The sequence below is a fragment of the Pantherophis guttatus genome, chromosome 1 (assembly GCF_059756535.1).
Source record: "Pantherophis guttatus breed Tessera chromosome 1, ASM5975653v1, whole genome shotgun sequence".
NCBI classification, from domain to species: domain Eukaryota; kingdom Metazoa; phylum Chordata; class Lepidosauria; order Squamata; family Colubridae; genus Pantherophis; species Pantherophis guttatus.
Window position 1 is genome coordinate 146,306,257 of NC_142063.1, and position 27,188 is coordinate 146,333,444.

General features: G+C 36.6%; 1 protein-coding gene across 50 annotated transcripts in view; it reads right to left on the reverse strand.

Moving 5' to 3' along the window:
- Positions 1-27,188, reverse strand: part of BAZ2B (bromodomain adjacent to zinc finger domain 2B) — a 249,203-nt gene that overhangs the window by 14,015 nt on the left and 208,000 nt on the right. For 13 of the 50 annotated variants that reach the window (XM_034425933.3, XM_087881933.1, XM_034425896.2 and 10 more), the window contains 14 exons: positions 25,806-25,871; positions 24,719-24,763; positions 24,393-24,425; positions 23,074-23,139; positions 17,388-17,528; positions 14,811-15,065; positions 13,338-13,552; positions 12,931-13,005; positions 8,868-9,108; positions 8,197-8,259; positions 6,776-6,920; positions 3,759-4,438; positions 816-1,095; positions 322-477 (listed from right to left, as the gene is read on the reverse strand). In XM_034425933.3, coding sequence (XP_034281824.2) covers positions 322-477; positions 816-1,095; positions 3,759-4,438; positions 6,776-6,920; positions 8,197-8,259; positions 8,868-9,108; positions 12,931-13,005; positions 13,338-13,552; positions 14,811-15,065; positions 17,388-17,528; positions 23,074-23,139; positions 24,393-24,425; positions 24,719-24,763; positions 25,806-25,871 — 2,461 coding nt within the window. The remainder of the gene's footprint in view (positions 1-321; positions 478-815; positions 1,096-3,758; positions 4,439-6,775; positions 6,921-8,196; positions 8,260-8,867; positions 9,109-12,930; positions 13,006-13,337; positions 13,553-14,810; positions 15,066-17,387; positions 17,529-23,073; positions 23,140-24,392; positions 24,426-24,718; positions 24,764-25,805; positions 25,872-27,188) is intronic. The other 37 variants (XM_087881937.1, XM_087881946.1, XM_087881932.1 and 34 more) reach the window with 10 other exon arrangements.

The window sequence follows — 27,188 nt, forward strand, 5'->3', positions numbered from 1 at the left end:
TGGAGACCGATTGTTATTCTCTGGGTTGAGGTAGCATGCCTCCAAATACCAGCTGCAGGAGAATATGGCAGGAAAGAGAATTATCTCTTGCTTGCCAACACACCAAGTTGGCCATTGTGGGAAACAAAATGCTGGACTATGATGGGCTTTGGCTCGATTCAGCATAGTTATATTCTAATGTTTTTTTTATTTTTTAAAAAATGTCCATTAGCCATTTCATAATTAATAGGTCACCTGTGCCATCTGAGCTCTTAGAAAGCAATCTTACAAGATCTACTTCTCATTATACCACTGATTTTTTTCCCCATTTAAATTACATACCATCTTTATTCTTGAGGCAAGCTAGAGTAATATAATCCATATGTTTTTGAATTTGCTTCTGTAAGGCCTTTTCTCTAATTCCCCTGAGATGCAACACTTTAACCAAAGCTTTTAGGTCCTCTGGATCAATAATTCTCCACCAGCCAAACTGCATTTCTGAATCAAAATATGGAGACAAAGAAAGATTTAAAATACACAAACGTTCTATATGGGAAATGGATACCCCAAAGCCTGAGTTCTCTCAGGTTAAAAGACACAGATATATGATCTCAGGGAAAACTACAGCATAGCTGAGATCCTTGCTGTTATTGCCATTGTTGCCGCCGCCACAGAAAACCTCTTTTCTAAAAAAAATAAATAAATATGAACAGTGGTCTGCCACAAACAAACACTGGGTCATTTTAAAAAGTCCTAGTCTCTAACTAGAAGAAGAGAACTAGGATTCTGTTAGAATTAGTTAGAAACACCTATAAAAAGAATAAAATGATACTGACCTTCTGGGATAGGCTTTGGACTAGGATAATCAGCTGGTTTGGCTACTTCCACAAGAACTGAAGAAGGTACAGAAGTTTGTTTCTCAACCTGTGGCACTGGCGATTCACTTTTACTTGTTGGAACACTGGGTGTCAAGAAAGAGCTACCATTGCCCTCTGACAGTCCTAGGCCAGACCCCATACCAGGCAGTGGAGATGAAAACGGATGATTTGAACTCATAACGCCAGTAGGCCATCCACAGAACTGAAGTCCCATTACAGGCAATCCTGTCTTCATCTGCTATCCAAAAAAAACAATTCCAATTTTAATAGTTATAACTATTTGTTATATAACAGCTCTGTGCAGGAAATTGCAATCAGAATAACAGCGTTGGGAGGGACCTTGGAAGTCCCTTTTTGTCCAACCCCCTGCTCAGGCAGGAAACTCTACACCATTTCAGACAAATGATTGTCCAATCTCTTCTTAAAAACCTCTAGTCTTGGAGCACCCACAATTCTAGAGGGAAGTTGTTCCACTGATTAATTGTTCTAACTGTTAGGAAATTTCTCCTTAGTTCTAGGTTGCTTCTCTCCTTCATTAGTTTTCATCCATTGCTTCTTGCCCTGCCTTCAGGTGCTGTGGAGAATAGGCTGGCCCCTCTTCATACAGTAAAAATCAGTACAGATTTTTAGTAAGAAGATGAACTTGCAATAATTCCAAATCAATAAACATTGAGCCCAGTATAGTGTACTGATTAATATATTAGAGCAGACAGATCCAAGTATTAATCTCCACTTGACTGTAGCACTCACCGAATGATCCTTACATTAGTCATTCTTTTTTAGGCCAACTTATTTCTTAGAGCTGCCAGCATATGCCATTATCAGCTCTCAAAGAACAGATGGGATAAAAAAAAAGTATTGACTAATAATAACAAGCATATGCAAAGAGTTCCATAAATGGCCCATCCTGTGCATGGAACAGACAGCATCTGTTTTGGAAATAGAACTATGATATGCATTTTCCAGAAAGATGTTTTGAGATAGGACAGGGAAGAAGGGAAATAGGGAAGTAATAAGCCATTTGCAGTGGTACATGGCAACAGCAGCAACTAAGTGAAGGTAAGGGAGAAGGAAGGCGGAAGAAGGATTTGGAAAGTGATTAATGGGCTGATCTGATATGTTATACTTGAATTCATAATCAGAAGTCACAAGCATTAAGGAAGACAGTACTGGAAAGATGGGAAAGGGAGGTTTCACAATTGACAGGTTTCAAAATATGGATTTAGCTCAATAATTAGCAGTATCACTTTAAAATATCACAAAAATCATGCTTTCACATAGTACAGTTATTGACATGCAAAAATATTTTCTTTCGAATCTTCTTCAGATAATGCTGCAGACTTCTTCAACTCAGAGTGCCTCAGGCACCATTTTGTATCCAATGTGTTACCTTCCTTTAGAAAATGCACATTTTCTAGCGTATGCTTCATATGTCCTCATTGCTTATAATAGGGAAATTAATAAATAGCTGTTTTCTTTTCTAAAACCTTTTCAGAAGTGAATACAACTTGCATGCACAGTAATGATTTCTGAGGGATGGGTGCCAGCCAAATCTGAGTAAAGTAAATATAGGATTGCAATGCTGAACTCCTACCCATGTTTCCCCGAAAATAAGACCCTGTCTTCTATTTTTTTGAACCCTGAAATAAGCGCTTGGCCTTATTTTCAGGGAGGTCTTAATATTTTGGGGCATGTGGAACAAGATGGGCTCCTTTTGCCGTCTAATTTGATTTCCAGCTCTGTCTCCCTAACCCTAACCAGAGGAAATGGCGGGGACCGGCTGCACATGCATTTAAATATTTTCGGGGAGGGCTTATTTTTTGGGGGGGGGTATTTTAGCGCATGCGCTCAAAAGCCTGATTGGGCTTATTATCCGGGAAACAGGGTATCAGGTGGGAGGGGCCTTCTCATATCTTGGCAGAAATTTGCAGGCATGGTTGCATCTTCTTGGAGACAAAGTTTACTAAGATGAAATAGGGCATTATGCAAATAACTAATTTAAAGAGGTTAGCAGGGATCCCATCTCCCCCACTCTAGTTTGTACGGAAACAGTACATACACCAAAGGTACCAGCAAATAACTACATTTAACAAACTTTAGATGTAATAGACATTTCTGTCCCAATTCTCCACGCCCTTGAACTAATGTAGCATCTGAAATCAGGACAAGACATGATATTTACATAATTTGTATTAATTTACTTAATTACACAAATAATGGGAATTGCTGTGTATAACATATTTTCAAATTGAATGGATATTCAGAAATAAGACAAACTCCCTCCCCTGGAATGGTTTGTTAAAATTGAGGTTTTACACAACTGTCTAGATTTGGATATTACAATGAAGTTTCACCTATACTAACTCTGCATAGATAAATATCAAATATCCATAACTGAGTTCACACTCTATACTAAGCCATAGTTCGTTTTAAGTATGGATCACTGAAAAAGTCACAGTGGCTCAATTGACAAGTAGTTGTATGACATAAACCGTGCTTTACAAACTATAATGATTGGCTCAGCTAGAATGATTTCAAATATTCCATTAGCCAAAACAAAACAAATCATATTAGGACTTAGTACAATGTATAAACTCAACCACTGAATTTTGAATTTTGGAAGAGATTCCAATCAAGAGATTGGAGAGAGAAAAGGAGAGTGATGATTAAACCAATTCCTTTCCTCCTTACAACTCCCTGCATCACCCACCCTACCCAACCAGACCCCAAAGATCTTCACACTCATATGCCCACAACTAGTAATTAACTTCCTTCCTTTACAACAAATGGTAATCAGGATTCCTATCAATACTCTTAGCACCTATCTATACTCTTTTTTTTTCCTGTAGAAAGCGCACAGGATGAAACTTCTTGTGGAATAAAATGGAATAAAATGCTTACCTGAAGTGGTGACAAGGCAAATGGACTTAATCCTATTGGGCTTGGTGAAGAGGCTGAACCAATAAGTGGAGATGGAACAGGTGAGGGTGATTTGGATGGAGGGTGAGAATGGGGAGTGAGAGATGAAGAAGAAGTAGCAGCAGCAGCTGGTGAATCTAGGTGGGTAACAGAAGTGTCATCACAAGGAGTTCTGGGTAACAGGCTGAACCACTGCCTGCTCTTTTCTGTAAGAGTCTTTAACAGTTGGTCATTTGAAATTAATGGAGAACTGTAAAATTTCCCTGGCCCGGTTGCCACAGGATTAAAAAGATGATTTGGATCAGACCGTTCATTGCTGCTTTGTGATAAAGTGGCCTGGTGGCTACACAATGAGGTTTTAGAGCTATTCTGATAGGCCAGCGAGCACCCATTTGCTGCACTGCCATTGGCTTTGGGGGCCAGAACATCCGACTCAGGAGGCATTTTTGCTACTTCTAAAAGTTTGCTTAGCTTTGAGAAAGAGCCGGGCTTCTGCAGGAAAAGATTTGTGCTGTCCTTCTCTTTGACATCCTCTTTCGGATTACAGTGTGTTGCATTTAAACAATTTAATTTTTCTTCAGAGGTCTCAAAAATTTCTTCTTTGATATGAATATTTTTGGCCTTTTTCAGCTTCTCTTTTTCTTTTGCAATTTCTTCCAGACCTGTAGGCATAGAAAGACAATTACTTAACTCAATTTACAGCCAAAATGGGTTTGGTTTTCAGCTGTTCAAGCTGAAAAAACCACATTCTCATCTAAAAAAACCTATACTCTTGATTTATAGAATGATTTTTTAAGGTAGGATATTCATCTAGCATAAAATCAACAATGATAACCAAAAGAATATAACAAGTGTGTATGAGGCTGATCACAATTTCATTTCAAGAGATGAAATGGAAAAACAATCAAAAGCTTCCTCTTAACATCTGAACTGAAAATGTTTGACACTTCAGCAGGAGGAGGTACCGGACAGAAGGAACAGTGTTATTAAATGCATCATGCAAAGGGGATTCATATGGAAAAAGCCTTTTTTGCATGCTCTGATACATAAAACACACTTCACTGCTTGTAGAAACCTGAATAAGAGAGAAAGAGAAATGAATTTATACTACATCTTAATTTTTGTCCTAACTTATGCCATGCACTACTGTTCTATTTTAGTGATGCAGAATATTTTTTTAAAAAAATAATACAAAGATACTCTTTTAGTGTAACTAAATTTTTTCCAGAATTTCAAAATGAGGGATGAAGAAATGGGGTTGTATGTAGAAAACAAAAACAGGGATTTCACAAGTACCTAGCACAAAGTGAAATATTCCCTAACCCATGATTTAGTACCAGCAATGGAACTTTTTTGTTTTGGCAGCAAAATTGTGACAAAACATTTTTTATAAAAATTCCCATTCTATGGCACCCATCATATTTATGCTTTATTTCAAGGAGTCTCAAGGGAAATTATTTTTACTTAATTTATTTATGCTTCCAGTGCTTAAATTACTTATTTTTAATTAACAATTCTAAAGTGCCTTAAAACTAGTATGCTACTAGTAGATTCAAATATCAGCATAAGGAATATACAATTGGTTTTTGTTATCAAGCCTTTTCCCCTTTGTGTTTTTTTATGAAAGGTGAGTACAATAAATTCAATAACTGTGTTACTACTTGTATCAGAATAGGCATCACCCAAATAAAAGAATGTGGATGAATGTATAACCAAGTTATACATATGAAACCTCATAAAGGAAATAAAGAGGACCAGACTCTTCCAGATAAATATCTGACAAATATTCTGAAATGTAAACTCTCCAGAATCCATTAACTGTGTTCAAAGAGCAGTTCCATTTTTTAAATGGAAAGCTTTCATTCTTTATCCCCACATTTCTCCACTTCTCCTTTAAGCATGTGTCAACATGCATTAACAATTTCTTCACAAAGAGCAAAAAGAAGAGAGAGAATCGCATAGAAAGGAACAGACAAATGGGAAAGAAAGGAAGTGTTCGGTGTTTCCTCTCTCCCAATTTCAATCTCTCTAACGACAATGCATTTGGGATATCTTTAGCATAGTTGATAGTCACTTTAAAGGGCATGGGGCAAGGTTTCTTGCAAGACTGCCGATCTTTGTGGGTTCTGCAAGTCCCATTAGATCCAGCAGAGTGGCATTCTCCAGCTCTCCTTGGTGAAGCAATGTCACCTTGTGATGCCTAAGAACAGGGGTGTAAAACTCAAGGCCCCGGGCCTGGATCCAGCCCGTGGGGTGCTTAGATCTGGCCCATGGGCCTCCCTGGAAACAGTGAAGGACTGGCCTGCAGTGCCTCTGCCAGCGAAAACAGAGCTAGGGAGGGCTGTGTGTGGCCCTCTCGAGCTCAGTTTTCGCTGGCAGAGGGTTGCAGGAGGCCATCGCAACCGAAAATGGAGCTTGGGTGCACCCTGGCCCCTGAAAGTCAAACACAACCCTGATGTGGCCCTCAATGAAATCGAGTTTGACACCCCTGCCTAAGAAACACTCCTCCCCTGTTATGGCACCTGCCTTGTAGGGACACTTTCTCCTCAGAGATTTAATTTGTTCCAGATTGTAAATTTGGGATTATCAAGAGTTCACAAGACAGCATAAAAGCACATTCAGTCCTTCAATCAGGATGTACCAATACCAGCTTCTGGCAAAAAGAAGACTTTGACAGAGAAAAGCATGGACATATTTTTCAGAGTTCCCAGATCTAGCTGGGGATGCTGTGGCCTAGAGGTTAAGACGCTGGGCTTGTTTACTGAAAGGTTGGCAGATCAAGACCAAAGCATCGTGCAATGGGCTGAGGTCCTGTTCTTGGCCCAGCTTCTGCCAATCAGCATTCTGGGCACTTTGGCATATAGTCATGACCATGGAAGTATTTTCAGACAATGCTAGATCCCTCAGCTAAGAAACAGAGATGAGCACCCCCGCCCCGCTCCAGCGTTAGACACAACCGGACAGGGGAAGCCTTGACTTTTTTAGATCTAGCTCATTACCTTCTCCACTTTCCATGCCTTCAACAAAAATGCCCCCACATTGGGGCAAAATCCAGTATCGACGTCTGTAACGATCCTGGCCAAACATCATTGAACGTAAAGAGTGAGAAGCTTCAAATAGCTTTCTTCTGTACTGGTTTTGTTGCTGTTGTATATATAAAAAAAACCACAATGGTAAAAATAAAGATTTTCTGCAAAGTTATGCTAATGAATGACAGACAGCTCATCAAACTTTTTGGATATTTAAGTTACTTCCAAACAATACTATTATTCTGTTTTTTGAGAAATTGAAAGAGTCTAATTGATGATGATGTGTCACACTGGACAAAATTAAAACAAATTGAAGGAAACATTACATAAGCAAAGTTTGGGCTTTTGTTATCAATCTTCAGAGAACAAAAGAATCAAAGATTTTCAATGCATGAAAACAAATGAAATGTTATCGGTTATGACATACAGCAAAGGGTGTATACCTCTAGTACAACAAGCCAGGCTAATATGAGAAGTTGTGGCTTTTTATGAGATATTTTATATGGCCTTGAGATAAATTATGTTTAGGATAACCTGTAGACAAAACTAGTACTCAGGTGTCCAGAGATAAAGAGAAAAAGTTGACACGCTGAATGCCATATTCTTGCTTCAGTTGAAATAAATGGCGACAAATGCACATTAGACCTGAGAATATACATTGGCACATGCCTCTCAAACTGGAGACGCAGAGGATCAAAAATTCCAGATAACACTTTTCCTTATTTAAACTAATAATTTTGTTCTATTATAATTATTTCACTATAGATGGAATCAGAAGGTAACTTTCCATCTTCAAAAAAACCATTAGCAGTTTGCACCAGTTTTACTTTGAGAAAGAAAGCCTATGTTATTTTGGATTCACAAAATTAATTTCAAGGTTCTTATAATTCAGGTGAGTAATATTAGTTAAAGTTTCTCTCAAGAGTACCAGTCCATTAGCACATTCAAGTCTTCCAAAACATACAAAGATTGTTCTGGCTCCAGAATAGAGAGCACATTACAACCATACAATTCAAATAACAGATCCCAGAATAAGGCAATATGATGATTTTTTTTTTTTTTGTAGTGCTCTTTGCACGCTTGTGTCAGCATCAAATAACATAATTAGCTGTCTTCTGGATACAGCCTTGGACTTCTGCCTTTTTATAATATTTCACAGGTTTAAATTAAGCCAGGTCCAAGAGCTTGCTTTATTTATACTTTGTTATATTAGCAGCAAATTGCTTCATCCTTCCTCATTTTCAATAAGACTGAAATTTGGTTAAGACAATGAGGAAAAACCTGGTGAATGTGTGTAAATGCTAAAGATCTAGTTAAGAACACTTTAAAAATAACTCTCGTCTACATTACAGTGACAGAGTAAAGTTTAAATTTATAGAAGTTCAGGTTACCTTAGTAAGTTTGTCAATCTGTTTCTCTAGCTCCTCAACACTTGCCGTTTGATCTCCATCATCCTACCACCAACAAATAAAATGCAGTAATGCATTATTTTCTATATACTAATTGTGCTCACGATTATAAAACCAGAATTTTATGAAATATGCCTCAAAAATCACAAAGGCATTGCAATCATACATATTTATTATGGGATGTGGTCTCCAACGGGTATCTGTTCTTTACAGCAGTGGTACATAGGAAGCCGCAAGTATGGCAAAAAAATAATTATTTTTTAAATGTATTAATCTCAGCAAAGCTAGAGCAGTCCATGCAATGGCACTGTGGCTTCATTTACACATCATACTGAGCTTTGTTCACGGAAGTCTTGACTGCACATAACATGAAGTCATAACAAGCAACTGCATATCATTGTTAGTCAAAAACAGAAAAACTTAATGTCAGTTTATTTTCAGCAATGGACACAACAATAAAGACCTGCTAATCCTTCCCTCTTATGCCTCTGCATAGTTGGTAAATAAGAAATGTTGATGTTACAATCAAGCAAACTCTTGTCATAACCTCTTTTAACAATTTTCAGTCAAGGTTTTTCATATAACACTACATTAAAGACACATATACTTTATAAAAGTTATATTAAGTTATCTAATTTATCAGCAACACCTACCTCATCTTCACAAATATCTTTCTTTCCCTTTTTATCATCTTTGTCGTCATCTTCTTCCTCATCTTCATCTGCTTGATCATCACTATAATCGTCATCGTCATCATCATAATCACTCTCCCCTCCCTTCCGTCTCCTCTTTCGGCCTGGTGTGGGCGTACCTAGTGAATGGGGTTCTTCTCCTATATCACCTCCTCCTGTGACATCTCGCTTGCCTGTTTTCTTAGCATGAATGATTCTAAGCCTTCAAACACATTGTAGACAAACAGTATTATGGAGTGTTGCTAAAATATACACATACATATTTCCTCATATTTCACCAAGAGGAAATCATTCTCCTTATGCATTTGAACCATTTCTGTCACATAATTTATTGCAGCTACTGAATCAGCACTTGAGAAATGTAATTCACCAACAGAACCATTTTTATTGAAGGGATAAATTTATTCGGCAAGAGCTTTAAAATTCTTTGATTTTATTTGCTGGGAATCATCAGAAACCACAAAATCTCTACTCTTATTTAATTCTTCATGAAATATTTTAGGTCTAACATGAATGATACCGTATAAAATTCTGTTACAACAGCTAGGAACAGCAGAAAGATTTCCAGAACCTTTCCTCTAAGCTGAAGAAACAAATATTTAGCTGTATTCTTCTTTTGGTCAATCTTAATCTCTGTAACATCTTTCCAGTCACATTTTAAAAAACAGTGCTAATGCTGACAAAAAAATGATAAAACTGATGCTTGGTTGTAGATTATATGAATACAAATCATTTCTCAAGTGTCTGCATATTACTTTATATGATACGTTATTAAGCATTAATCTTGTAGCACTCTGGTAGCAGAAGCCTTAGTTTCATGTTTATGAAACAAAAGAAACTTACATACCAGTAAGTACAGTTGTGGTAGCCCTTCATCTCTTACCCTACAAAACAAGATTCCATACAGCAGATGTTACAGCTCTAACTACCAGGAATCTAACAGGCAAATTATTTTGAAACAGCCTATTCGGTACTTCAAAGCCAGGCTGCACACGCCCTTTTAATATTTTGGCATGTAACAGAATTTAAGGAGATATGAAAATGTGTGTCTTTGAAAAGGCAAGGATTTCACAAGAAAGAAAAGAAAGGAGAAAGAGTACGGATTAGGATGACAAAAGTAGATAAATTATGATATTTGAATGCTTCTATATATTTTTTTCAGTTTCCTTTTCTTCCTTTCCTCGCCCATCCTACAAAACAGTATTCCATACAGCAAGTGGGTATGATGCAGTGAAGCTGGCTTCTTAAAAAGCAAACTGGAACAAAGCTTATGATTTTAAAAAGAACTCATCTGGAGGATGTTTATCAGACTAATTAAAGAAAGATAAAAGGACTTAAAATCTTTAGCTATCCTCAGTAAGCTCTTCTTATAATGCAAAAGATGAAATTTACTTTTAATGTTCTAATTTGCAAATAATTAAATGCCCACTGCTTGACCAAGGACATATTAGGCTGAAATTTTATACCACAACGTATGTCTTAAGTAAAATGATAGATATCTCTAGATTAAATATCTGCACCAGTATTAAAACATTGAAAAAATAATTAATGATGCATTTTGTCCTTGCACCCTGACAAAGCTCATTCAGCATTCTATTCTAAAATATTATATAGTTCAGGATAAGTAGTACTAGAATAGATCAGCCATCTTGATGAAGATAATTAAAACTAACAAAAGAAATTAAAAACACAAATGAAAAACTTACATTGATAGTCACAGAGTCTGGCATAAAGTGCCACTTGATTTTGATTTTCTTCCTAAAGATCTTTTACTGATCTATTGCTATGTTTAAACAAACTCTACTGCTGCTAGCCAATATATTTTACTTTTCTCTACATTCAACTAACAAGAGTAAACTAAAAAGACAGTTCTGACAGTATGCAATTACTTTCACTTGCCCTTCCTAACCCCAAGTAAAATAACTGTTTCTTTCCCAATCATTTACTTAGAAGGGTGAAATCACAGCATCAACGAAGACAGCAAACAGCTGGCCTAATGTTTTCAACAAAGTTCTATCCACAGAGAAACTGAAAATTTATTGTATCTTTGGCAAGGTATACCTATGGTTGGAGCCCAATATAATAGCAGTTTTTAAAAAATTACATGTCTCTCTAATATATTTATTCTAGGCAAATAGGATAGGGCTGTATTTTATCAATAAAAAGATAACATGACCCAATATTGAAATCTTTCTAACTAATGGAAGCATCTTATGGTAGTGTAGAAAACACAAGATTGGACTCTGGCCAAAAGAATTGAATTTAAATGCTTAGTTGGGCCATAAATCTAAATGGATGAACATTGGAAGGTCAACATCTCTTGGTTTAATCAAGTATATAAAAATCTTAGATTTTGGGGGAAGAAACAGGGACACAGTAAATGAATTTTGGGAGAACAGGCAGAATAAGAATATAATGTAACTTTTTTACATTCAAGGGATCATGAAAATACATGCTTAAGTAAGTCTGATGGAAAAGAAAAAGAAAGGTAAAAATGAATAATCTTGTCTTCTCCTAATCAGGTGCAATTTATGCCTATGGTGAATGAATGCTAGAATGTAATATTTAATAAAAGATTTATCATCTTCTACAGCTATGAATGGTGCACATCATACAAAAATCTGAAGGAGTGATATACAGCTAGGATCTGAACAAACGTTGTCTTAAGATTGACCAATGAAATACCTTACTCTGTAAGACTTCAACAGATGCAAAATGAAATTATCTCAGCTCACCCTCATGACAATAATGAATGAATAGTGAAAGAGAAATAGTGGCATCACATAAGACGGGGATGGGAGTGAGAATGAGCAGCTGAGAGTCACAAAGGAAAGGTTTGGAAAAATAAAATTTGCCAGTTTTTTTTAAGCAGAGCTAAATAAAAGAAGAGAAGCAGCTATGCCCCTCAAATCTAGTTCGGTACTTACATTTGTTGAAAGGACAGTTAAGAGAAAAAACTGAATTCCCCCCTTAGGTGAGAAGCCTCCTTGCATAAGGGACAGCAGGGCAACTTCAAATGTTAATTAGCCCATGGTTAGGGTGATTTAGTACATGGTTTTTATATGAGTTAATTATTACAAGGGCTCCACAATTATACTCATGAACACGGTATGAATTTGGAGCCAGTATCATTAACAGAAATTTATAATCAAGATCTTTTTCTTCCTGTAATTTGCTTTATATCTCTTTTTTTAACTTCTTCTATCTCCCTTCTGTAGCTCTCCTTTACTTCTTCTTTCTTCAGAGGTGCATTACAATGAGTGGGGAAGGAGAAATAGGATTAGAAATACAAACACTGTAAGAATTCCTTGCTTTGCTAAACAAGAAAGAAAAGTGACTAAAGAAAAGAAAGTGGAGCCTGGCTATGCATAGCGCAGGGCTACACAACCGTCTTGTGATTTACAATTACTTTCCCTTCAAATTCTATGGTAGACTGAGCAGTTATACTTGCTGTATGGAATTTTGTTTTGTGCAATGGAAAAAAAATGGCATCCTTAAAAACTTGACTATTTGTTTTGTAGCAACGAAACTACCTCAATATTGGCAAGTATACCCCATGTGTACCTCAGACCACAGGAAATACTTAAAATTATATGACAAACTTTTTAACCATTACCTAAATAATTTGCAATTCTAAAGATGATCAGAACAAAATAACTTGACCCTATAAATCCTCTTTCAGAAATAAAAATACACAATTGTTCCAATCAGATTTTACTAATGCCAAAAAAACCCACCCCTATTTATTAACTCCACAAACCTTCAAGCAAGAAACAAATTTATTTCTTATAAGTACCATAGTATGGATTTCTTCCAATTTGAGTCCTTCTAATTCACTACCATTTTTTTCTTCAATGGACTATCAAAAACAAATTACATGCTTTACAAAATTAATTTCCCATTTTAATTAAATAAATGAAACTGCTACTTCATTTTACATAGCATGAGATTTGTCTTTGCAAATAAGCCACATAACAAATTAAACAGAAATGGTGCTAGAATATTTTAGAGAAATATTACTTACTTCCTAAGTTTGCCTTCAACCATCCATTTATCTCTTCTTAAATTTGACATATAATCTATATTCTTTTCTATTTCACTGTCAAAGCAGAAAACATTAATTACTCAGGCACAATTTATTGCATGACATATTCCAAATATATTTAGTATCGGAGAAAATATTTCATTACCCAAGTTTATGTGCTACCTATTCAAACTAGTATGAGTCAAGACAAAATAAAATATTCAGTTTAACGATGACAAATAAGTACAATTATTTCATGGAATGTGGTTGGAGAAACCTGTTCTTTTAAAAATAATAGCTTGTGGTTGACTCTGCTAACTCTGCTACAGAGGTTCATTCAGAAGTTCAAACCTATTACTGATCATTTTATTAGCTTCACCAGAAACATGCACAGAGGAAATTCTTACCTTATGACACTTTTGCTACAGGCTAATTCATTAACAAGGAAAGCAAGCACGGATGCTTTCTGAGCTGGGGTGTGCGCCTGAAAAGCTTTGGTTTTCAAACTCTCTGTGAGTTCGGTTTGCCCACAGTGACCTTCCATAAATATCTGCAGTATTTCAGACACATTGTCTCTGTTGATGCCCACATTCAACAAATGATCCCCAAGAATTGTTTTGGCCTAGAGAAAGAAGTCTGCTTGTAAAGAATTGCACTCCACGCACAGTAATGACAGCACATATGTAATACAGCTTTCTGTTACTTGATAACAAAGAGGGGAAAAAAAACAAAATACAAGCCATAAACCAGAGGCACTACCATCTATTATCTTAGAACCTATTACTATTTTATTTCTGCTGCCAGCACTCACAGAACCAATATACTATCCTTAATTTTTTTAAACATTTATTTATATTGAAATATACAGGCTCCTTTTTAAGACTTAAAGACCTTTCCCAAGCAACGTCCTGGCTTAACTGTCGGATCTCACACAGAAAGGTAGATTCAAGACCTCTAAACTAAATTTAAGAAAAAAGACATTGAAAGAAATCTAGAATAAAATAAAATTTGGGAATTACCTGGGGAGGTAGGCAGATGTTTGGAAATAATTGGGAAATAATCTAAATATGTTGAAACTAAAGGCAACACACTTATAAAGTGGTATCTGTTGAGGACAGATTTGAAAATCCACACCATTATTTAAGCCCAGATAAAAGGGAGACATTACTGTTAAGTGTTAGTAAATGTTAAATAACAAACTTACGATTTGTTATCTGTTATATACTCCAAATGTGTATGAAATACAGCATCTTATCTAAGTTCTATACAGTCCCTTCATCACTAAGTGAATGATACTGGAGTTCTAATTGCATTTAGCATCAGCCAATGGACAGAGAGAGATTGGGAGATGTGGGGAAGAGTGTAATAAGATTTATACATAGGTTTTAAGACATGGCTGATCCTCTAACAGAATAACAGAGTTGGAAGGGACATTGGCGGTCTCTAGTCCAACCCTCTGCTCAAGCAGGAAAGCTTATATCAAATCCCAACCCTAGTCAGTGTGGTCAATGGTGTAGGATGATAGGAACCAGGGGTGTACTTACCTTCCTTACCGGTTCGGAAGCGCAGAAGGTAAAAAACACATTACTTCCTGGTTAAAACCAGGAAGTAATGACACCCAGGTGGGTGGGCGGAGCTTTGCTCCGCCATCCCTACCAGAATGCCGAACCACCAGCCAAGATCGCTACCGGGTCAGGCAATCTGGTCCAATCCGGGAGCATTTCACCCCTGATAGGAACTGCATCTCAACTAATAGAAAAATACTCAGTTATGAGGTATAACCCATAAGGTACACTTATTGTACTACCAATTGAATATTTGTTCATGATACTATAAAAATATTACTGAAAGATCAAGGATAGTGTAAGAGTACTCATTACCTTGTATCCTGTTATTAGTCCTGGATCACAAATTGCAGCTGAGAGCAACCTCACCAGCAGATCTTGTATTTCTCCCATGCTGTCTCCTATGTTCAACAGCCCCTCTTGCAGAACATTTAAACTTGGGACATCCAGATTCACATCAAAGCCAAGAACTTTGCCAAAGTTGCTGAGAAACTGTACCACCATGAGACAATCTGAAAATGTACTTCCTGAGAGAACCAGGCCTGGAATGCGAGGCAATTCTGGCAAGGGCTAAAAAAGAAAAAGAAAAAAAAAATCTTTTACATCCTATAGCGCTGATATTTGGCAAATTATTTTGAAAAAATGTAGCCAGCATCCAAAGGTTTGTACATTTTGAAGTGAATAATGTAGACTATCCGGCCTGCAAAATAATTGGTTGTGCAAGTGTTTCAAACAAGGATGAAACAGGGCAAGAAATTTCTAAACACAAACAGAGTATCAATGATTTGTGCATAAATGGATTGAAGCCTCATTTATCTGTAGGGACCATATTTTAGACCCATTAAATCTTCCCTGAAGAAAAAATGGGAAACCCTCTTACATTTGTAATCTAGTTATTGTGAAAGCTCAGGTTACTCATAAATTGCTCCTAAATTGTTATGTCTGACTTTGGCAGAAGGAGGCAATTATTAAATATACCAAGAATAAATATAACCATTTGATTTAGTTAAATTTAATATTCAATCAAATCAAATCTATTTTATTCTGGTTCCAGCATGATACTCAAAGGCTAAGTGTGGTTTTCAAACCCAAAAAGGTTGTACAAGCCTTCCTGAGCTAAAGTTGCAGCTGACAAAGTGCTCAGAAACATAGTAAACCACTTTCTTCATGCTTGGGCTTTCACCTTAAAATGTCTATCTTCTTTAGTTGTGAAAATGCAGTACATGAGAAAACAAACAGGCCACAATCTATTCAGCTGCTTTGTAAGGAGTCATAAATTCAATAATAATTATTAAAATATATTTGGCTACAAGCTATTTCTGGTATTATACACTTATTTCTTACCATCTTAGGTCCTCATTGCAGAATTTTGGCAACCAGTCTAACCTTTTGTTTGAACAGGAAATTAGACCAGCAATCACACAAGGCATCCAGGCATGGAGCTAAAGCAGTACTCTCACACATCTTTAATAGAAGAGTTTTTATACTGAAAAGGGAAAATAACTAAGCTCCTGAAATAATGCTAGAATATCACACGTTGCATTTTCCTAAAACGCTGATGAAGAAAATAAAGAACAAATACTAGGTCCAGTGTATTCTAGCAATAGCAACCCAAATTTGATTACAAAAAAGCCGTTCCTGATTACTGTTAAGATAAAATATTTAAATTTTGTTGTCCATTTCACCCAGCAATAAGCCCATCTGAAATCTAAAACAAAAAAGAAGCTGGTATATGTCTTTGTTGTGGGTTAGGAGCAGAAAAGAGAAATCAAATGGGTTTGACCATATTGGTGTTCAGAGTTTTGTATTAATCTACACAAGCCCTCTTTAGGACATGCTTAGTGTGGAAAGATTAATAAGCCTTGGTAATACAGTGGTCTAAAGCACCCTGTTATTAAGACCAGCTGCCTGCAATTACTGCAGGTTCGAATCTCGCCAGGCTCAAGGTTGACTCAGCCTTCCATCCTTTCTAAGGTAGGTAAATTGAGGACCCAGTTGTGGGGGCAATAAGCTGACTTTGTATAAATATACAAAAGGATGAAGGCTATTGCTTAGCACATTGTAAGCCGCCCTGAGTCTCCGGAGAAGGGCGGCATATAAATCAAATAATAATAATAATAATAATAATAATAATAATAATAATAATAATGTTTAATGCGGTATGGTACCCTACTATAAGCATTCTATTATGTACTATTGTAGACTATTCTCAGTTTATGATAATCATCAGTTTAAAACTGCAAGGTATGCTTTGGACCAAAGTCAGATAAAAGATTAAAAATAAAAATAAATTAAAAAATATTAATTTTTACTCATTATCTCCTATTGAATAGCACCTGAAATCAAACTGACCTAGACAGGTGGGGAAAAAATATAATTTTCAAATTATACTCCATTGTAGTTTGTGTTCTGAGGAACAGTGACTTTCCCTAAAGAAAAATGTTTTCCTTCTGCATCCTGCAAGATGTAACTATGCCCCATGGAAACTGATAGTCCAGAAAAGTTCTGGGAAGCTATGAGTGTAAGAGTTCTGCTGGATCAGACGAAAAACATTCTTGTTCCCGAAAGGAGACGACCAAATGTCTCTCAGAATTCCCAAGCAGGGTATAAAGGCAAGAACTTAAAGAGGTAAACTGGAAACAAGCAGAGAGAGTTCGAACAAACAGCCCAAACATTACAAAGAAAAACAAAAAGAAACATACAACATCACAGTATGTGCTTTAGTGTAAATGCCAGCCATCCTGAAACACTGACATAATATTATTAAGCATTCTAAAATAAAATGGGCATAATTTTAAAAGGCAATAAAGTAAAAAGAAATTGCTACAATAAGAGAGGAAGGAAGGAGAAGCAGCAAGGCAATGAAAGGTAAATTTACATGATTCTGATTACCTTCTGGTCTGCTAAACACATATCTTCATTAGGCTTCTTTAGCTCCTTAGCCATTTCTAATTCTAATCTTCGCTGTTCCAGTTTTCGTTGTTTGTTTAATCTCTTTTCATCACGTTTTTCTTGTTTTAACCGCTCTTTCTCCTTAAGTAGCAAGAGATAGATAAAAAAGAATTAAATCCTGTATAGTCCACTTCCAAAGGAACAATTCAATAATTTGAAAAGCGATTGTTATATAATCTTAAATCATCATCCTAGCAATTAAAACATTTAGGTTAAAGGAGGGGGGCAGAGGGAGACACCTAAACTTTAAATACACAGAAGACCAAATCTTGCAAGTGAGATCTGCCATAGTAAGTTCTGTAGAAAGATGCTACTATCAGTCGGCTCCGGAGTCTATTTTCAAAAGCATGAACGAATTCTGTACTGTGAGAATACAAACAAGGGCTGCACTATATATAAATGCAGTGAAAACTCTTAGGTTTAATTGAGGCAGAGTTTCTAGAATCAACAGCATGATACATTCTCTTAACATCCCTACTTTTAAATGAATTGTTATATGATAAGAGTGTGAATACATTTGATTCAGTACCAAATGCATATTCAGGGTCAAGGCATATTGGAATTTTGACATCTGCTAGAAGATTGGTTCCAACTTCACAGGAAACTGCAGGGAGACATATGTATGTAAACACCCTTCCCGCCCAGCGGTGAAATCCAGCCGGATCTGTCCGGCTCGTGCGATCCGGTAGGGCTGGCGGCGGGAGACTCCGCTCACCCGCCCGGACATCACAACACCCCATTTTTGACCTTCTGCGCATGCACAGAAGAGGCACGCACGCTCATGTTTACGATCCGGTAGTGAAGGTAAGTACTAATAGAGAAGTTTTAATTTCTAATTAGAAGGGAACATAGGATCCAAGCCACTATTTTCATTCACTTTTTTCCCCAGATAAAAAATATTATCCCAGTATCCTAATACGATGTATGTTACCTTACTGGTCTACTACTTTTATTTTAAATCTGAAACCACCTGTAACTGTTTGTACAGTATTTTCACTTATAATAATATGTAGGAATGACGTTGGGGGATAGTTGAAAGAGCCACAGGTCAGACAACTATCTGATACAGTAAATGAAATCTGACTCTGCAGATGGAATGGGGGCATGGCAAATGTCTCAAAAGGAACCCTCCCAAGTTTCTTGAACAATAAAGGTGAGGGGGAAAGAGATGCACTTTCAGACTTTCAAGAATCTGTTAATGTAACCTTACAATAAAGTAAAGCTAGTACTTCTGGGTGTGCTTCTTGTCTGGGCTACGTTGCAAGGCAGTTATCAATAGAAGAAAGGCATCTGAATTGAAAATAGAGAAGTATGGAAACAAGAGGATTCTCCTAGTGATAAGGCCAAAAGATGACGTAACCCTACAACCTCTCCTTAACGATGATGCAGTTGATAATGATGACCAAGCTTTGCCTGCCTGCCTCTGAGCAACAAGAGGAACCAAGCAAAACACTGTTGGGATTGCAAATTTGCACAAAAGCTGACATATAGGCAAAAAATTGGTACATATACAATAGCCCAGGGGATAGCCTGGCACTCCAACAATGCCTGCGACAGCAAACCAGCGACAGCAAATAATCCAGATTCTCAGAAACCTCCACAGAATAGGATTCTTTATCCCCAACACATCCCCTGGGGGTCATGTGCATCTACCTATCTTTCTCCTGCCTCATTTTTTTGACTAACTTTCACCTTGCAGGGGGAGAGATCAAGCAAAATTTGTTCTCATTGTGGGTCTGGGTTTTGTGTGGTAGAGCACACTGTCAGTCTGTGATAGCTCAGCAGATAGATCGAAATGATCACATAACAATAAGTATTGATAAAGCAGGCAGTTTATATGTTTTAACACCTAATAAAATAAACGTTGCTGGAAAATCCTGAATATACTGATTTAAGCGTTAAAAATCCACCTACTGAAGATATCAATCCTATGCTTGTCTATTCAGCACTAAACTTCACTGATTTCAGTAGGACTTCTCCCCAATGAAAAGTATATAAGATTGAATCTAAATATCATTGTCAGTTAATGATTGCCCTATTTAGCAATGGTTTGAAATCATGAGGTCACTCAAAAAAAATAATTTCATGCCCAATCCTTGAAATTACGACTGTCAAATGTTCCCTTGGACACATAATTGCGATTTGGGTAGCTTGTAACCAGCATGCATTTAAAACTGTCAGTGTCCTGAAATCACACGATAACCATTTGTGACCTGCGCAGCTGGTTTCCAAACAGCAAAATCCATGGCAGTATAATCACAACTCATGTCTAATCTAATGACCAGAGGTGATTTGCTTAATGACCACAACAGGACTGCTGTAAGTCCTAGTGCAGTCACATGATCTTCCCCTTCATGAGCACAGCATTTAGTGACAGAGTTTCTGGTCCCAAATGGGGTCATTAAATGAGGACTATTTGTTTTAAGTAATCAAAAAAAAAAAGCTTGTTTTCCTTCTAACTTTGTCATTGTCTATGAACCTTTGCTCCCAACGTTGTATGGATATGCAATAATTGCTCCTATATTTCAATTACCCTCTTATCTTCCCCCGCTAATACTAATATGACATGAAACCTAAGGTAGATAAGCTGGCCGCTCATAGGATCTATGTAAGAAGATGGGACTAAGAAGATACTATATTGATCAGTTTCTGGAAGGCAACGGGACAGTAAACATAGAATGATAAAAGCTCTATTTACTCCCTCTGCTAAGCATTGGTTATCTCTGCAGAGTTACTATTAATTGTAAGAAGAGAGATAGGGATAGGCGTGGATGCTGGCTGCATGACTAACGGATACCCTTCGATATCCCAATGACATCACAGACCTTCCAGCAAATCCTGCAAAAAGAACCTTGCAGCCATTCTTCTTGCAGCTGTGGTGCAGGTGGTGTACCTCTTTTGTTCCTCATGCCTCCTGAGGTTTTGCCTATCTCTTTGAAGCACCGGGCTGCTCTTCCCCTTTGTTTTCCGGATACTCTGATGCAACTGTATTGTGCACAAGAGCCAACTGAGTTTTGGCCTGTTTGTGTTTTTGCTTTTTGAATGGAAGAAACCACAGGAATGGGTGGGCGGGTGCGGGAGAGAGCCTGCAAAGCTGGTCTCCATGTAGAAGGGACCCGAGATAGAAAATGAACAGTGCTTTCCCCTTGTGTATCATGCAAAGAAGTCTTGCATTGCAAAGCTACAGTATGAAGGATGCACTGATGCCAGACAGTATAGAAATGCCCAGTATATTTATGCATGCATAGGCAGTCTGCACCCTACCGCATTCTTGGCTGAGCAGAATTATACTCATTAAATTCCAGGGCAATCTGTACCTATTATTTGAACATGGCGGAAACTGCTTAAATAACCCATATTGCTGCAGCTTTGTATTGCCCAGGGGAGCCATTATGCTGGGTGGGCTTGGCAAAACAGAACCTACAGGGGGAAAACCGACTTGGCTTGCTTCTAAGCCGTATTGTTTATTCATTCCTGCTGGGCTCGAAAAATTATGCTTAATCATCCTGCAGCATTACTTACCTCCTCTTCCAATTAATAAAACATTCTTGGCTCCTGTATTTGGCTTTATCGATTTTAAACGGTCAAAGTGTATACACAGAACACTTAAAACTGAAAGATGAGTTTTGTTAAGTAAAACTAGGACTAGATTCCCCCATGGTATGTTCAATAGGCAACCAGGTGGTATAAATCTTCAATCATGGAATATTCAGAGCACAAGACTCACTCGGGTACTGTGAATTTAATTCTGCTTTCAAACTGCTTATTAGACAACTTCCAAAACCTGAGATACGCTTCCATATTATGACTGCCGACAAAACTGCTGACAGCGCTGCTTAGTGATAAATGCATGTTTAACAACCTTTTGTTGCTTATTGATCCTCTGAGAGTTACTGGGAGGGAGTTGGAGGGAAGGAAGAACCAGTGGTACAATTGTAGCACTTTGTTATAGAGTTCATAGAGGCAAAATGAAGATAAATTTCTGAGTGCAGCCATCTGAAGATTTAGTGGCTCTAAGAAAAAAGGCAGAGAATTGAACAAATATAACACACACACACACACACACACACACACACACACACACGACCCACTGACTGATTCTCAACTGTTCAAATATCCAGAATCTAAGACCTGCTCCCAACAGACTGTGAATGATCAAGGTATTAATTCACAGTAGTTTATCTTTCATAGTATTTGAAATTAAACATTATTGATAAGGTGTTTTTTTACCTTTGAAATTAATTAGAATTGATATAGATTCTTTTCAGCTGTAAGTAATTTATTAATCTTTGCTTTCAATGTTTTCAGCTGGTTGCTGGTTTTTTTTTAATTAAGATTTTAATTGGAGAATATTTTAAGTATGTTAATCAACCAAAGTATTAGTGATATATCAGTTATGTTGCACACTGTATTTGAATCTAATTGCCCTTGCTTTATTTTATAGCCTATGTATGATGATCATACAGTATGATCTGTAATTATTAGTTCTTAATATTTGGCAATGCTGAGAGAAACATTTTATTAAATTTCAGCTTAATTCTGAAATATATTTGCAGAGCTTATACTTCAGATTCTGAAACCGGAAATAATCCAGAGAATGATATGTTAGTAATTTCCCAATTTTCACCTTTAGATAACATTTTTCACATTACTGTTTTCCAAGCAACTTTCCCATATATTCTTACTCATTGCAGACATTGGAATATGTCTTTGAGCATAATGCACAAAGTGACAGATTCATGCACGCTCACCATGAAAAAATAATCTAGATCAGTCTTGGTTATTATATGGATAGGAGGCCACCAGGAAATTCCACTACTTACAGGATATACTATGGCTGAAAAATGTATGGAGGTGTCTTTACAGACACTATGAGACAAGGCTAATTTGAAGAAGTGTTTCCTTCTTAACAGTTCTTTATAGCTGCATTACACAGGAAAATCAAGCTGATTAAATTGCCTTCCAGTTCTTATTTTCATTGAAGCATCCCTGATTACTCTCCAGAAAATCTAATATTGCCTAAAGTTGAAATACATGTTTATTATATTTGACAGTGCCTGACAGCACTGGAATGAATAGGAGTTCCCTTTCCCTGTAAACAGTTGTAATTCTGAACAAGCCTGTGTCTTGGTCCCAATCCAGGTCAGGCCCCTACAACAGCTATTAAAAAATCAGCCACATGGAACCAAACGACACTGACTGAAATTGCTTTATGCAAATGCTATGCCAAATGTAACCCAGAATTCCATTTGTTTCTTGTGACAGATTAGATCAAATAAGTAGAGGAATAAGCACCTATAATTATCATTTATTTTGGAGTTTTGTATAGAAGTCACAGAGGAAAATATTCTGCACCGGGTTCGGGAGCAGGGTGGGTGGGAAGGCAAAATCTGTAAATTTAAGGAAGGAGGGCAGGGAATAAGACTACATTTGCAGGTAAAATTTAAGAGCATGAAATGACCTCATGGCAAAATGAAAGAAGATTTACTGACTGTAGATAAGCTATCACTTGTCCTTAAGAAGTTTGATTAAAACTAGATTTTTTTTTTTTAAAAAAAGAAAGAATTAAAATATTGGAAAAAAGGAGGGGAAACAGAATCAGTCTACATCAGACTTTAATACTCACTTCTGCTTTTTTACGTGCTTCCATAGCTTTCATCAGCATCATGTGCTGCCTTCTTCTTTCCCGTTCCTATTAAATCAAATCAAATTAGAACAAAGTACTATTGAAAGTAAGAGTTTATATTTCTTTTGTTATTAAAAAGAATTCCAGAACTTGACAGGACATGTTTAGCATTAACAGACAAGTCAGGGTGTATGCTAAATAAAAAGTATAGCAAGTCTGTGCATGTTTTAGTTCAGGTTTAGAAAGCAAATACAAGTACAACTGAAAGCAAAAAGGTAGAGCGATGAACATGGAGACAGTGTAAAACAGAAGCGTACAGATTTACTTATGGTCAGTTGTGAGGCTCCTTCAGAAGCTGGCCGAACAAAAAGCATAATGGTTGGCTGGAACAGGTCAGTTACCTTACATCTGCTGTAATAGGAAGTTTTCAGTCGCTCGCTGAGTGGCCAATTAAATTTTAAAAAACTGTAATGCAGATACTTTGGAAAATAATCGAAAGTTACTAAAAAAAAAATTCAAAAACCATTTGGGCTACACGTTGGCTGTAATCATTCATTTGGGTAGGTGTTGCTGAGGATACAATTAACACTGGCAGCCAATCATTGAAAATAAAATCTGTTGGTTTGAAAATTAGTGTCCGATGAAGTCGCCAAGAGATAATCCTCTGGGTTGTTTCTCTAAGGCAAGCCAAAGAAGCTGCACCCAGGACTAGGTTAATGTTGAGTTAGTCCTGAACTAGAGCACAAGGGGGGGGGGGGAATGGCAAAGGTTTGTCTAGGGACCAAAATCGTGTGGGTTTATTTTAATATAGCCCAAAGACTGTATGCTCTTTAGTAATTTCAAACCAAGTTTTTTTTTTTTCAATTGCACAACACTGAAATAATTTGAAAATGATACGTCTCTTTGATGTTAGTGTTAAGTAAAATTGAACATGGTTTCCCAAATCATGTGCACAAATGGCCTAGTGAAAATCATGGATAACCTACTTATACTTCGAAAAAGTAAGTGTAAGGGTATTATGAATTTGAACCCTCACTACGTTCAGCAGTCCAACTTGATACTACAGCAAAGAAGATTCTGTTAACAAGGCAACAGCCTCACAGGTGGCTCAGATGGGTCAATTTATAGTTAAGTTTCAGGTAAGTTGTGTTCTTTTCTTTTACAGACAAGACAAGCAGATGTATGCAATGCACTGTGCTGGAAAGCCATGCAGCATTATGTAATATGACAGCAGCCAGTGCTACATTTTATGCATTGCTATGACAACCATATCACAACCAAATCACAATGCGGTGTTAGATGTACAAAAGTAAACATACCCATACCATATCTAGTCTATGCCTCTCCAACTCCTGGTAGAAAGAGTTGGCACAATATTATGAAACAGAAATCACAGAGTCAAAAAACCACTTTATAATTCCCCCCTCTCCCCCCCCACCTCCAACCCATCCCAAAGCAAAGCTGTTTACCCATAAGGTGAATGAAAACATTTAAATAAAAACATTTACATATATTTATACTTATTCAACTAAAGTAAGTATATACCGTATAGGGGAGAACATTTGAAGATTTCTCCTCCAAATTCTTTAGGTGTTCATTCAAAAATAGAATTTCTGTTTCTTTAAATTAAATTCTGGATACATACCTGATGTTTCAGAAGGACAGCTTGCTGTCTCCTCATTTCCTTTTCCTTGAAATATGAAAAAAAAAAAAAATCAAGTATCTGATAAATGTTACTATCAACCAAAAATGACTTTTCTACATACTGATCAAAGTAAAAATTCATGGTTTTTAAAAAATGTAATCCCACTTTGATATTTTTCTAATAACCTGCAATGACTTGTTGATTATCTTGAAAACACAATGTGTGGAAGATGCACTACAGTGGTTATCAGATCATGCCGCAATCAGGAATGAGGCAACATGATAAGAAAAAAAAAAAAACAAGGCCCTCATATTCTGCATAGACCTGCAGGTTGTGTACAGCTATCGTCCCAAACCTGATGGGAATAAAGTAGGATTCAAATGTTCTGTTCCACTACCCAAACAAACTTGCATTGACAGAATAAAACTTTTGTGACCTTCATGGTGCGATTCTTTTTCTATAGATTAACTTCTTTCCAACAGTAAAATGGAAAATTGGGAACAGATCCAGTAAATTGAATCAGAGCTCTTTACACACGTTTCGGACTTGCCTCAAATCTAGAGAAATAATCCACTTCCCCCTCTTCCTTCTATTGTTGAGTCTCCAGTGCTATACTGGGTAATTCTTTAGACTTAAACAGGAATTTTTAGAGAACAACAATGAAGATGGAGATTGATAGCAAAAGGGAACTCTGCTATGCACAAAAGGTAACTCATAGTTTTTGGTATCCTGGCCTCAATTTAAATGTTAAGCTACATATTTATTTAATGGCTCGTGGGTTTTTTTTAAGATCATGTATGAACTTTTAATTGTTTTCATTATTATTACTTACATATACATATATGGAAGCTGAATGTCTGAAATATATCTTTAAAAGCCTATTGTGTTTTTACAAACTATAGATGCACACACACAAAACACAGAAAGACACATGTATATGCCTATACAGAGCAAAGCATTCAGAATAAAATTGTGGTGATTTTTTAAAAAAATATTTGGATACATTATCAGGTTTGATGTGTATGGTCATACAATGCATTTTTTAAATGGTTGGAAAATAAAAGCTCTGATGCTTCTCTAAACTAACCTTTATTCGTTTCTCGGCCTCCAATAATTTGGCATTTGCTGCTTCTTCCTTCTTTTTCTTTTTAGCCTGTGCATGCAAAACAGGTCCCAAGGTCATGCAAGAGAACGCTACAGCTTGAAAATAATCTCAGACCAGCAATAAGGCTTCATGCTTCACAAGGTGCGAAACAATACTACACACCATGTACACATCATAACAGATTTCTTCCTCAGTACTTTTTTGTGTTAGGAGTCATTCAATTGATTTTTTTTTTCTAGAGGAAAGACTTACATATGTACAGTCTAGGAAAAACACCATATATAACAACATGTCATCTTACAACATGGCTGCACTACTGAACTTCTAAACTTTTTGCTTGAAGTGGCATGTTTACAAACAAATGAACAACTAATGATGAATGATGTTTTTTATTCCCTGGATAAACCTCATCTGTGGGTACAATTTTGAGGATCTAATTAAGTCAGTATTTTAAAAAATAACATCTCTTTGGCATATTATTAGAACCACATTTTCCCCGATTGATGGTTAAACAGCAAGTATGACAACTGAGATTAAAAAGAAATGTTGCCAGAACGATCAGAAATGGAAACCTGAAACTGGAATCTTGAATCTCAATTTTCTCCAGTTTAGTTACAGTATATATAGAACGTATACAAACCAGCTTTTTGCACACACAAAAATAGATTCATACATCTCTTAGAAGTATAAGCATGCACATTCTTTAAGATTAAAATCATGCTATTCAAGTATCAGTCTTCTTAATACACCTTTGTTTGTTCTAGTGACTCAGTCAAATTGTTTTTCCCTTCTCTGCCTTCATCATTTAGCTTTTCGATATCTACAGGACTATATAAGTAGTGCTTACTTTCACACTGTTCTAGATAAGTGTGTCCCAGTGGACACACAAGGATAAAAGGATGAGGAGAAATGGCCAAACTATCTCCTCCTTTCCTCCAGCAATTGTATCAGTGAGTGAAAATAATTTGGATCCATTCAGAGAATATTAAATTACCGGTAATAACATGTATCAGAGCAACCATGTCTAAATTGTATTTTGCTGCTTGTTATCTGGATGAAAGAATGGATGTTGCTGAGAAAGAAGAGTCTTTTACGGTTAGAAGGCCACAACCTCAGTTTGGATGGTATGGGTATTTATGGTACAGTAAAGTTAATGTGGATGTTAAAAATTATTTTATTAGTCATACCATATTGAGAATATGCAATAGCTATAACTCAGGTTGTACCTAAAAGCACCTTTATGGATCTCAGCTCAAGAAGCATATTAGAGAAGAAAAATGGCAGACAAAGATAAATGTTTGACATACTGGCACTTATTGGAAAATTATCAAGGCATTTAAGATCAAATCAAGAGAACAATTAATA